The 13009-nt window shown below is 32.3% G+C and overlaps 2 protein-coding genes across 2 annotated transcripts; both read left to right on the forward strand.

Moving 5' to 3' along the window:
* Window positions 1-1441: 1441 nt before the first annotated feature.
* LOC111464167 (transcription factor bHLH68-like) lies at window positions 1442-3886 on the forward strand. The gene is made up of 6 exons (XM_023108249.1): window positions 1442-1828; window positions 1909-2278; window positions 2357-2422; window positions 2517-2582; window positions 2655-2714; window positions 3639-3886. Exons 1-6 carry the CDS (start codon window positions 1737-1739, stop codon window positions 3783-3785), a joined length of 801 nt encoding a protein of 266 aa, XP_022964017.1. The 5' UTR covers window positions 1442-1736; the 3' UTR covers window positions 3786-3886.
* A 926-nt stretch (window positions 3887-4812) lies between these two features.
* Window positions 4813-7320, forward strand: LOC111464568 (probable inactive nicotinamidase At3g16190). Its single transcript, XM_023108837.1, has 5 exons — window positions 4813-4950; window positions 5030-5143; window positions 6304-6538; window positions 6629-6745; window positions 6942-7320. Exons 1-5 carry the CDS (start codon window positions 4897-4899, stop codon window positions 7064-7066), a joined length of 645 nt encoding a protein of 214 aa, XP_022964605.1. The 5' UTR covers window positions 4813-4896; the 3' UTR covers window positions 7067-7320.
* The last annotated feature ends 5689 nt before the right edge of the window (window positions 7321-13009 follow it).

Raw genomic sequence — 13009 nt, forward strand, 5'->3', positions numbered from 1 at the left:
CATTAATATTTATAAAAATAAAAAATAAAAAAAATGTTAATTTTAAAAGCAGTATTAAAATCCTTAATTTTTATTAAATTGTTATTTAAAACTATTAATGTTACTTTTTTATTTATTTTTTAAACAAGAACAATTTATTAATGTTGGGTTAAAAGTAGTTGTAAATTTAAGCTTTTGATTAAAAAATTAAAAAAATAAAAAAGATAAAAAATATTATATTATCCCAATATCTACAAGACTATAATTGAAAAAGAAAAAGGCTTCAAAAACCTTGTGCTATTCCTACAAACAGACAAGAACTAAAAAAAGTTGAAGTAAAAGGCTCGTCTTTTATATATATATATATATATATATATATTTTTTGAAACTTTACACATTTATTTCATGTTAATCCTTTCATATATATTTTTTGAGTAATTAAGCCTTTAGATTTAAGTGTGTTATGTTTTAATCACAAAGTTTCATTAAAAATCTTTTGGGTTTCCCTTTATTATTAGATCTCCACGTTCCATCTTTAACATAAGATTATGTATAGAGAGCGTTGGGTTTTTTTTTGTCGACTAAAAGAATTTGTCATATCTACGGGATTTTCATTCAAAACCATGCTCGAAAGCAACATAAAGACACTTTTTTTAAAAGAAAAGGTGAAAATGAGTGTCAGAAAATGTAATCGCCCAAACCCAATGCTCAGAGATAGTGTCCTCTTTGGACTTCTGTCAATGTTTTTAAAACATGTCTTTTAGAAAGAGGTTTCCACACCCTTATGAACAATGTTTCATTCTAAACATCTAAACATGTCTGCTAGAAAGAGATTTCCACACCCCGATGAACAATACTTCATTCTCCTTCTCAACTGATGTGAGATCTCACAATCCATACCCTTTCAAAGACCTAGCGAGCCAGTCGATGTGGGATCTCACAATCCATCCCCTTCGAGGTCCAACGTCCTCACTGACACTTGTTCTCCTCTCTAATCAATGTGGGATCTCATAATCCAGACCCTTCGAGGCCCAGCATCCTTGTTGGCACATTGTTTAGTGTTCACCTCCCTTCACGCTCAACATCCTCTTACCCTTAAGATTTTTTAAAAAGTGTCTACTAGGGAGAGGTTTCCACACTCTTATAAAGATTGCTTCGTTCTCTTCCCAACCAATGTGAGATCTCACATAAAATTTAATCAGAATGCTTTTAACTCGAGTGATTAATTTAGTGTGCATTTAGAATGACCTTATGAACTTATTATGGATATCTAAATTTATTTAACTCAAATGAAAACTAATATCAAACGAAGCTATTATTAACGTTAACTTACTTTAAACCGTTTCTTTCTCTCTTTTCTTCTTTCTTTTGGGTCGAGTCGGGTCGGGAAAGTGAGAGAAGAAACTTAAAAGCCTCCAACTTTTGGGGCCTCCACTCATAACAAAGCATCCAAAAACAAGAAGGAAAAAAATGATGCAAATTAAAGTTCCTTAACCCAAACCCTCCATTCAAAATCTTCCCCTCTCTCTCTCTCTCTCTCTCTCAACTTTCCTTCAACCTAAGCAAAGCAAAGCAAAGCAAAAGCCAGCCCTTTCTTATCTTCCTCCAAACTATTAGGCTCCAACTCTCATTTGACTTCAACTTTCATGCATACCTTAAACTTTGCCCAACAAAATCTTATAGCTTGTTGCTTCTTGTTCTTCATCTTCGTTCTTCGTTCTTCGTTCGCATAAATTTTTAGAGTTCAAGCTAAACAAATGATGGCTGGAAACCCTAATTGGTGGGGCATGTTTTCACCTTCCTTCTCTTCTTTTGCTGAACAGCCTCAATCATGGAGCCAACTTCTGTTGTATGTTCTTTACTTGGTTCATTTGTTTCTATATGTTCTTCAATATATGTAATTTTGTGATGTCTTTTTGGTGTTATCAGAGGAGAGGAAGAAAGGGTTTTGAACCAAACCCAGATGGGTCATTATCAACCAAAAAAGTTGGAGAATTGGGAGCACCAAATCTTGGATCATACCACCACCACCAATCCTTCACCACCTCCACCCCCTAACTTTGTTGATATTGTCAAACAAGAATTTTCCAACACCAACAAATTTCTTAACTTTTCTTCTAACAATACTAACTTCCCAGATCTCACCCACAATCAACCCGCCGCCGCCGCCGATCACTTGCCCGAGGTGAGATTTAGTTGCAAGTCGTTCGAACAGTTGAACCACATCGCCCCTGTATCGGGTAGCGCATGTAAGAAGGCTAGAATTCATCCGCCATCTTCAAGCCAACCACCTCTAAAGGTAACATAAAACAAGTAAAATTTTTCCATCTTTGCATCTTTTATATTCATGTTTAAAGTTCGAATTACGAAATAATAGGTGAGGAAGGAGAAACTCGTAGATCGAATAACCGCTCTTCACCAAATCGTTTCTCCATTCGGAAAGGTAAAACAGTAATTATTAGTAATCACGACCTTCCACGATAGTACGAGGGTTTAAATGCTAGTTTTTATTCCTTTTCACCCATACCCTTTTGCAGACTGATACCGCGTCTGTGCTGTCAGAAGCAATTGGGTATATCAGATTTCTTCAGGGACAAATCGAGGTAACGCCATTTAAAAATGCCAATTATGTGTTTGTGGGTATCCTCAAAGTTAACTCCTTCTTGGGGTGGCAGGCACTTAGCTACCCATATCTGCGCAGTGCACCAAAGCATGTCAGGGACGCAGGAAGTGGTGTAAGTATCATACTCTTAAGTGTTCATATTATTTTCATGCATTCATTAACATTCATTAAGAACATGAATGGAGATTGTTTAGGAAGGGAAGGGGGTCGTAATCATGAAAGTCCAGTCTAAATGTAAAGCATCTGATAGACCATAAAGAAGAGAAATTAAAGGGGTGTGAAAAAAGAATAAGGTTCTCAGCTTTATACATTTCATATCTACTCATTATAAAGTGACCTAAAAAAAGTGTTGCTTTGGGGCTGCCTAATTGTTTTGGAATCCCAAAAAAATTATTATTTCAATAAAATTAAAAAAAAAACATTTCTCGTGTTTCAATTTTGAGTATAATATTCCTTTAGTCGGGTTGAGTTTGAAAATGTTATATTTTTACTTTAGTTTCTATTTCTCTGTGTTTCGCAATGTTACGTTCTTTTAGGTACATATTATTCTCGAATTTTCAAAGACGATTCAATTTTAATTAAAAAAAAATACACCCATAAGGCTCGATAACCCGATTAACTCGTACTAATCATCCTAAACCATAAAACTTGGGTTTAGGATTTAGGGTTCATAGGTGGGGTTGGTTTGGGTTAGGTTAGGTTGAATTTTTGAAAAATCGAAAAATTAGATTCTATTTGTGGGTTAACATTTTTTGATCGACCAACTCAAAAGTAGGGTTACAACTCAATTCTATTTTTAAAAAATTAAAAATATTTAATGTTAGTAACCGGTATTAGTGATGCATTGACACTTGTAAATATTTGATGTAAGGATAAGTACAGTCCAACCCGATAATAGAAGGTTAGATTGGGTTGAGTTGAACTGAGTTGTGAGCTCTATTCAAATTATTTAGATCGTTCGGACTCTATTCTGGTTGCTTGAGCTACTGACCAAACGAACCAGAAATTTTAGTAATGAAATGGGTTTGATTTTCAGGGAGAAGAAATGAGAAGGGAAGAGAAGGCAGTGAAGGAGTTGAGGAGCAGAGGGCTGTGCTTGGTTCCAGTCTCATGCACACAACTGGTTGGAGGGGACAACAATGGAGCTGCATACTGGGCTCCTGCTTATGGAAATGGGTTTTGATTTAATTTTAATTACAGCTCCTAATCATCAACAATTAAAGCTTTGGGAAATGGCTTAATTAGAATTAATATTATTAATATTATTATTATTATAATTAGTATAACATCATGACCAGTCACCCTTCTCAAAAGCCCTAAAAATGGCTGACTGCTCAAGATGCTATATATATATATTTATATATATTCATATTGGCATTTAAATTAATCATAATGTTTTATTGCCTAATTAATTTACTCTCTACTCTTTTGAGCTGTAATCCACTACAAACATTGTTATTAATTTCATAATTTCTAGTAGTGTTATGTGATGTATCAAAATACATTATTATATTATTCTCCTCTCTAAATTTGTATCATAGGTTATAGATTTGTTAGTTTATGAATAAATGAAGGAAAAATCGAGAAATTAATAGCGGGTATTGTTAATTTACGTTCAAAAATAGTTTTACGAATGTTAAAGTATAATAAACTATGACTCTAACTATGAATTAATAACTCTAGAGTGGTAGTCGAAGTACATGCAAGTTGTCGTTGGAATTGATCATTGGAGGTAGTCCCTAAGATTCCATAACGATTGGAGAGAGGAACGAAACATTTCTTATAAGGGTGTAGAAACCTTTTCCTAATAGACACGTTTTATAATCGTGTGGCTTACGACGATATGTAATGGAACAAAGCAGACAGTATTTGTTATATATGGACAGACTAATGTATTGCAAAGATATTTAAGTCTTTTTTATATTTAATATGATTTGAGTCGGGTCGTTATAAATAATTTTTTTCAATATTAAGTGCTTGAGAAATTGAAACTCATTTAACCCTGAATTTAATTTTTTTTTTCAATATAGAATCATTTATTTTATAGATAATATAAAATAAAAATTACTAAGTTTTGTAAGAATTAATAGAGTAAATGTTTTTTTTAATAATTTAACCTAACGAACAAAAAGACCAAGCAAAAGGAAGGATGAGAAACAGAAGGAGAATCTATTTTTAGTAATTTATTTTTTACTTTTTTGGAGTTGTATTAATTTATTAGTCTAAACTGGATAAAATCTCGCAGGCCATCGTTCTTGCTGCCCATTCAATAATCTTTCTTGTTCTGTTGCATTATGGAAATGGCGAATGAATGGAGTCGCACTGCTCTTCTTATCATCGACTTCCAGGTTTTTCTTAATTTTCTTCCTAATTTTCGCTCTTCAAATTCATGCTCAAAATCAACCTTCTTCCAATTCTTGGTTGCAGAGAGATTTCTTTGATGAACGATCTGTGTTTGCTGTACCAGGAGCCTACGCCATACTTCCAAGCGTGTATGATGCCCTCGAATGTGCAAGGAAGCGAGGCATGTTCGTCGTTTGGGTCCGTTTCTTCCTTTGTCTGCTTTAATTTTGTTTTTTGGAATTGTAATCCCTACGAAATCCCTAAAGCATTTCAACAATCAAGAAAATGTTGTTTCTGGTAACTTTTCTGTTATAGATACATTAGTGGTTTCGGATTGCGAGAGATTATTCCCGTTCTTCTGAGATGCTTGTCAAGTTACTCTGATGTATGGAGAAATTGAACCCGAGAGCCCTGATTGTTAGTTGAGAAAATGTTTCATATAACGTTATATGGTAAGATATGAAAACTATTTGAAAGAATCTATAATTTCAACAATCTCCATATACTATCATGTATAATTTCAACAATCGAACTAGAAAAAGGGAAAAATGTTGTTTGTTGATGTGGATTCAGACCGAAGGTAGCTCTGCTCTCCAGTTAAGTAGTCAAAGCAGGCAGACCTAACCTTCAAGATAGGCTCACAAGACAAGTGTGGTGCTATGCCCAATGCTCGGATGCCTAATTTCTTAGATTGCAGAGGTTTTGAGCTTAGTTAGGATAGTTTGCATAACTGGTTAGTGGTATGAGTCCCTTCTATTTATATTTTTTCTCCTTCACTCGCGTGTTAGAGTCGTACGTTGAGTCACCTAGAATTAGAGCGAAGGGACACCTACCTCAACTTAGATGACACCCAGCTTGATAGGCATGGTATTCCTCTTGGCTTGGCCTTGGGAGCCTGGCCAGCGATTCTTCCTTCAATGTGCCCGTGGGCTTTCAAGTCACCCCATGACACTGTTATTTGTGGGTCTTTTATTATGTTTATGTGTTGAGGATTGTTGGGAGGGAGTCCCACGTTGGCTAATTTAAGGAATGATTATGAGTTTATAAGTAAGGAATACATCTTCATTGGTACGAGGCCTTTTCGGGAAGCCCAAAGCAAAGTCATGTGAGCTTATGTTCAAAATGGACAATATCATACCATTGTGGAGATCCGTGATTCATAACATTATGCTGATTGTTGTACAAGTTGATTCTGATTATCACATGTTGCAGCATTGACTTCGTTAGTTAACTCTTATTATCCTTGAGTTTAATTGATTGCTGCTCATTACCCTGTTTGGTACTAATTGAAGAGTAAAGAGAGTGAAATTCGTACTAGCAAATTGGTAATATGCTGAATTAGTCTGTTTTAATCCAAGGTTGTGCGAGAGCATGATCCTGAAGGACGTGACGTTGAACGGTTTCGACGCCATCTCTACGGCAGTGGAAAGCAGAATCCGGTATCAAAGGGAAGCATAGGGGCAGAGTTAATAGAAGGCTTTGAAATAAAAGAAGGAGAATACAAGTTGGTGAAAACCAGGTTCAGTGCCTTCTTTAATACTAACTTGCATTCCCTTCTGCAAGCGACGGGTATTACTGATTTGGTCATCTGTGGTAAGATTCAATATGTACACATCTCCTGTTACCGATCGAATAAGAATTCAAAGAATGGAATAAATGGTTGATGGCTGATACATATTCTAGGTGTTCAAACGCCAAACTGTATCAGACAGACTGTTTTCGATGCTATATCTTTGGATTACCATTCTATCACTGTTCTTTATGATGCAACAGCAGCTGCTTCAGTCCAAATCCATCATGGTATGTGAATTTGCTGATCTAAATCCCTTCTCTTTCCAAGAACAATACATGTCTATGATTTTGCTATTGAAATCTCTTCATATATATGACAATGAAAATGCTGTGAGGAGGTGAAAAAAAAAACAGTGCTGATGAACTTTGTGAGATGAAATCAAATGAATGATGAGGGAATTTCTGAATTTTTTTTTTGTATCAGATAATATCACTGACATGGAGAATGTGGGAGTTGTGGTCGTAAGAGTCGATCAATGGGACGGGTCTGTTGTTGAACCCCTACCACCCCTACCTACCATGGGAAATGTAGTTAGTGCTGGTAAATGATCTCCTACGATAAATAATGGTTCGATCTCAACCCGTGCAAGATTGGATGTATCGAAATAATCAAACACTCCGTATTCCAGGTTATTGTCGTTTTTCTTCTTCTTTTCTTTTGGAGAAAGTATGACCATGGTGATGGAATAAGTGAAGTACGTTTTTCATATTTTCATGTAAGAGTCTAGTTGAGTGATTTGAAGATTTCATGTAGGTTTCAACCCTTCATAAAAGCAACACTTTTTAAATAACTTGTTTAAGCCTAAACATGTCTGCCTTCTTAAAGTAAGTTCCTTTGAAAATACTCTTCCCTCAGAGAGAACATAATTGACCGGTAGTCATGCATGCGCTATATCTGAGCGCTTGAGTTCGAACTCCACTAAATGCAAAAATGTTCATATAAAGAGAAGTGTATTTTATTCTTAGTAGAGATGTAAAAAAGTCCGATAGACCCAAAAAAAAACCCGATCAACCCAATTTATATGGTTTAGGTTGAGTTACAACTCATTTTGATGAGATTAGATTTAAATAAATGAAAATTTTTATGAATTTAGTTGGTTCGTCCTCTCTAAAAAAAAAAAAAATACAATAATACATTTTTAATCATTAAATTTTGTCCTAACATAAAGCTTTCAATATTTAAATTATATAAAATATGACATATTTAATAAACAAGAAAATTCAAAACTTGTATAAGTATTCACATTTAAATCTTCCATCTTTAGCACTAAAATTTCAAAATTCTCATAGAACAAGTGGGACAGCCCATTAGGTAGGAAGCATCTATTATGAAAAATTGTTTTAAAATATATATATAAAGATTATATATTAGTGTAACATTAAAATTTTAGACCCAAAATACAAGTACATAAGACCTACTACGACTTACACTAGTTCCTAAGACGCGGAATGGAAACAACTCATGTGCTCTATTCATCGTCCTTTTTCTTTTCATTTACTTTTTAACTTATTTATAAATTTATTGAATACAAAATTGAAAGTTTAATAAATATAAAATTTAATTTTATATTTTAGATAGGCTATTTAATTTTTTCTTAAAAAATTAGAATATATAAAACACTTATTAGGATATTTATTAGGCTTAAGAGTGGCCTCATTATTTATTAGTTTATAAATGCATATTTGGTATTAGTAATAAAATAAAAGAAAAAATTCCAGCTGTGATGAAAGGTTGATAGATGGGTCGCAGTTAAAGGGTCAAATCAATCAGCCATTGGAAGTGGGCTCACGAGTGGTCAAAACAGTCCAACAAATATGTGGGCCTAGTGGGCCGCCAATCCTTGAAAAATCACCCATTTTTTAAGTCAAACCAAAACTTTGACCATCTTTTTTATGTTCTGAAAACGACGTCGGATTTTGGATATATGTCGGGAGACGAACAAAGACGCAACCTCTCCTCCGCCACGGAGACGCTCTCCCAATTATTACTTTATTAGTTAAATTTTAAATTTTAAATTTTTTTAAAAATAATATGAATAAACATTTAATCTATCACCATTTCAAATTTCATAAATAAATCACATTATATTAAAAATTATCAGAATTAAATTCTATTTTTCTTAATTTGGTTAAATTATCAAATTAGTTTCTAAATTATAGACCTAAAAATAAAATTATTTGAAAGGGCTGAACTTTTAACTTAACAATTTTAACAAAAGAAAATCAAATTATTATTATTATTTATTTATTTATTTTTGGAAAGTGGTAATACAAAGAATGAGAGAAAAAAATTCCAAGAAGATAGAGGCATTGAAAGGGGGTAGGATGAACAGAAGCATTAAATTATTCAATAATGATTTGAATTGAAAATGACTTAAGGAAATAAAAAATAAATAAATAAAGGAAAAAATTAATTTAAAAAATGAAAAGAAAATAAAGTTTGGGGTGTTTTTTTTAGTGTGGCCTAGTGTGTTCATATTCTCTAACCTCACTTTTTTTTAACTTTAAATTCAGATAATATTTGTTAAATATTTTATGGCCTACCTTGAAATGACTCATCAAAACAACTTGGATTCACTTCTAATAATTCTCATTATTTTTTTCTTAAATTATTACGTTCATATATTTTTCTATTTCGTTTAGTCGTATTCATTCCATTATTTGTCTTTTTGGATAAAGTATCGTGTCTCCTAAATAAAACATTTGTGCTTTCATAAACAGAGGAATTCATTCAATCAAGTTTCTTCGTTATTTTATGTATGAGGTTAAGTTTTTCCCAACGCAATTATATATGGTTCTCAGATTGCATTTCTGATTCACCTCTGTATCTGAGCTTCCTAGAATTGGTCTTAGATGGAGAAGATTCATTGATCACAGTGGAATAACTCGATACTAATCTTGACCATGATGTTGACCATATAGATACATAAGCAAAAGCGTATCTTTGACTTTCGTTAATGTTGTTTAAACGAGGATTGACTTGACTCAAGAGAGAAAGACATATCATAGTTTGAATTGAGTATAAAGATGTAATGAAAATGATCTCGAAATTCAGATTCATCCCGCCAAATATTTATTTATCTTTTTTAACTATTTTGGTCTTCATTTTTTATTTTACATTAAATTCTCTTCTTGTAAAGTAAATGTTCATCCAGTCAATAATTTGATATAGGAAGTAGGAAGAATTCAATTCTCCTCTAGATTTATACAAATTTTTTTTTTTATCACGAACTATTTAAAAAAAAAAAACAATGAAAGTCCCAATAAAATGAATTATCAAATTTAATTATACTCTAATTTCAATTCTGTCCCTCGGGATTCAACATTAAAAAGAAAATTCAACGTTAATTTATATTTCGTTCATTTACATATATGACATGAGAAGAAAATTCAACATGTCATTAGTCAACTTTTCTCTACCCAATAGTTATATGCAGTAAGCCGCTGTATTGCCTTTTGCTTACATATCCATATAACACCAATTTCAATTTCTCAAATCTTGCTTTCAAAACTCTTTTGAAATCTCTTTGTCCCCGTTTTCTAAAACTTTCTTCTTGTATTAGGGTCAAAGACTCGAGCATACGTCACTTGGTCGTAGACGACGCAAGAACGAATAGACTTAATTCATTTTCTACTGAGAAGTGAGTGTCGCACAATCGCAAGTCTGCTGCCATTAAGCAATTGTGACAAGAGAATAATTATCCTTAATTTTAGTGAATCAAGGTTTAATAAAAATGCAACATTAATCTATATTTTGGCGTGTGTGTGTGTGAACAAGTGTTTAAAGTCATACATAGTAACTCAAAGTCAAAGTCAATAAAAAACGGTCAAAGTTTGCATTAAATAGTCAAAGAAAAACTTGGAAGAACAAAAACATATATTTAATGTGAATTTTTATAATTAGAGAAAAACAATTAAAAATGAAAAGAAAATCCAATTCCATTATTAGGAATTAAACATGAATTAACAAATAATTAAAGTACTAAACTTGAACACACAAATGCCTTCAAACCCAAAATCACATCAACAATGTCATATCATGAATTGACTTTTTCTTTGTTAAAAAGATTAATTTTTTAAAATTTTTTTTTTCAAAAGTACTCCCAAAATAGGGAAAAAGTGAAGAATTTTTTTATTTTTTATTTACCTTTTTTTTTTTGTTTTCTCCATAAATTATTTATTCTCTCAAATCACAATCAAAATTATTAACATTTTTGAATATTGTTTATTTAGACAACCATAAACAAACAAAACTTCCATTTCTACTGTCTTCTCTCTTTCTTTAATTAATTTGTAGCCATAAAAAATATTTTAAAACCATATAATAAAAATAAAACCCAAATGAATGAATAAAAAATCATCTAATATTTTAAAAATGACGATAAAATAAATGATTCAAGACTAGGTGACTAAATGTTTTATTCATTTAAGTCATAGTTGGAGACATTAAATATTATTTATAATTTAATTTATAAATTAATGGCGAAAAAAAGGTTAAAAGCAATAATAGAGGAGGGGAATGTAGTAGAAAGAAACATTTTGGGATGTGTTGAGTGGGAGAAAAGGGAATATGGACATTTACACCCAAACAACTACACCGCATTCACACCCTGTAAACATAATAATAATCACACTCCCTCACAATCTAATTCTCTTAATCTAATTCTCTTTCACTCTATAGATCTGACATTAACTTAAAAAGATTAATCCATATTTTTTATTATATTGCAAAAAAATATAAATAACTAAATGAATATTAATTAATTTAAAATATTTATCATGGGTTGTGACATCTCATAGTAGAACAGACCATTTCTTATATAATATATTTGGATGAGTACCAATCCCGAAAGGGAGGGAAGGCCCAAAGAAGATAGTATCTGGATGAATACGAATCTCGAAAGAAACAGAAGGTCCAAAATAGCCAAGTATGGATACCGAAAAGAAATTTGATGGGTTTTTGTTACTACGATTGTTAGAGATTTGAAGGTGGGAAAGAGGAGGAGGAGAGAGAGAAGAGGACATGAGTTAGGAAAAAGTGGACATCATGAATATGTAAGGTAGTTTGAAAAGATGAATGGTAACTTGTAAACCCCAAGTTTCCCATTTCTCAATTCCCAAGAAACTATTTTTGACTCCTTTGTTTGCCACCCACCACAAGAAACCTCTCTTTTACCCCTTCTAACGAATATTCACCTCTCCCTAAATATTCTTCTTTTCCCCTTCTCTCTTCCACACTTCATCTTAAACTATATAAAAATCCCGTCCTTGTAAACAACGTTTCCTTCTCCTCTTCTATCCCTTTTTGGGATAAGCGCCTTCATTGGTTCTCCAATTGATGTGGGACCCTCCAATCCACCCCATTCAGCACCTAATGTCCTTGCTAGCACACCCTCTTGTGTCCATCCCATTTAGGGCTCAGCCTCCTGGCTGGCCCATCAATCAGTGTCCGACTCTAATACCATTTATAATTGTGAGGAAAGAATAACAAAAATGTTCGTGTTTGGTGTGACTCAAGAAGGTTTACTTCAAACAAAATTATGTTTTGTGACCTCTTAGTAATTTTCTTAAAGTGCATGAGTACCGACAAATGTTCGTGTTTGTTTAAGGGATAGTTTTTACTCTTAGAGCCAAAATGTCAAACTAAATTCCGTTAAAATTCCGACCCATTATTCAAATAATTAAAAGGATAAGAATTAAAATTAAAAATCAACAATTTAAATGGAGAAAAATAGAAAGTTATAAATTATGGGTAATTTTAAGCGGCCTACCTTTATAATATGAAAAAGAACACAAAAATTCAAGGCGTGGCTTTTTATTTTAATTTAATACAGTATTCCACGTAGGTCTACACTCTAGACTATAGGTTAAATAAAAACTATAATATATTTCTATCAAATATGAATACAATTCCCACACGCTAAAATAATTCTAATAAAATGGATTAAAAGGTCTTTCTTTATTATTATTCTCTTTTCTCTTCACGTGTAATTAATATATATATATATTCAATTTCAAAACTTCTTTTGTTCACTATAATTTTACTCCACCACTTTTTTTCTCCTTTTTGTGGGAAATAAAGTATTTCATCATTGATTTAAAAAAATAATAATTAAAATAAATGTAACCATGAAATAATTATTTTTTAAAAGAATGAAATAGTATATAAAAACTATAATTACGAGTTTATAATAAATTTAAAAATATATTTGAAAAGAAAAAAAGGGAATTATATATATATAGAAGCATGGGATGGGTCGGGAAAGTCAAGATTCACTTACGGTTCATTCATTCATAGCATCTGTCTGAGGACAGTGAAGAAATCGTTTATTTATTTATTTTCTTAAATTAATTATATATATTTTTTGAAAGATACTTTTCCAATGGTGGCCCGTGATTGCAATGCAAGAAGGGCACGCAAAATATTGACACCGTGGACAGTGGACCATTTTAATTATTGTAAAGCTCACCGCACTACATCCCCCTCTTACC

Source organism: Cucurbita moschata, unplaced genomic scaffold (genome assembly GCF_002738365.1).
Source record: "Cucurbita moschata cultivar Rifu unplaced genomic scaffold, Cmos_1.0 Cmo_Scf00030, whole genome shotgun sequence".
Taxonomy (NCBI): Eukaryota; Viridiplantae; Streptophyta; class Magnoliopsida; order Cucurbitales; family Cucurbitaceae; genus Cucurbita; species Cucurbita moschata.

What these genes read in the sequence shown, in the direction of transcription:
- LOC111464167 (XM_023108249.1), top strand. Translation starts at nt 1,737, where the DNA reads ATGATGGCTGGAAACCCTAATTGGTGGGGCATGTTTTCACCTTCCTTC. An exon ending in CAAGCCAACCACCTCTAAAG is followed by an intron (nt 2,279 to 2,356) that starts GTAACATAAAAC and finishes ACGAAATAATAG; the next exon opens with GTGAGGAAGGAGAAACTCGT. An exon ending in TCAGGGACGCAGGAAGTGGT is followed by an intron (nt 2,715 to 3,638) that starts GTAAGTATCATA and finishes TTTGATTTTCAG; the next exon opens with GGAGAAGAAATGAGAAGGGA.
- LOC111464568 (XM_023108837.1), top strand. Translation starts at nt 4,897, where the DNA reads ATGGAAATGGCGAATGAATGGAGTCGCACTGCTCTTCTTATCATCGAC. An exon ending in GAGGCATGTTCGTCGTTTGG is followed by an intron (nt 5,144 to 6,303) that starts GTCCGTTTCTTC and finishes TTTTAATCCAAG; the next exon opens with GTTGTGCGAGAGCATGATCC. An exon ending in TTCAGTCCAAATCCATCATG is followed by an intron (nt 6,746 to 6,941) that starts GTATGTGAATTT and finishes TTTTTGTATCAG; the next exon opens with ATAATATCACTGACATGGAG.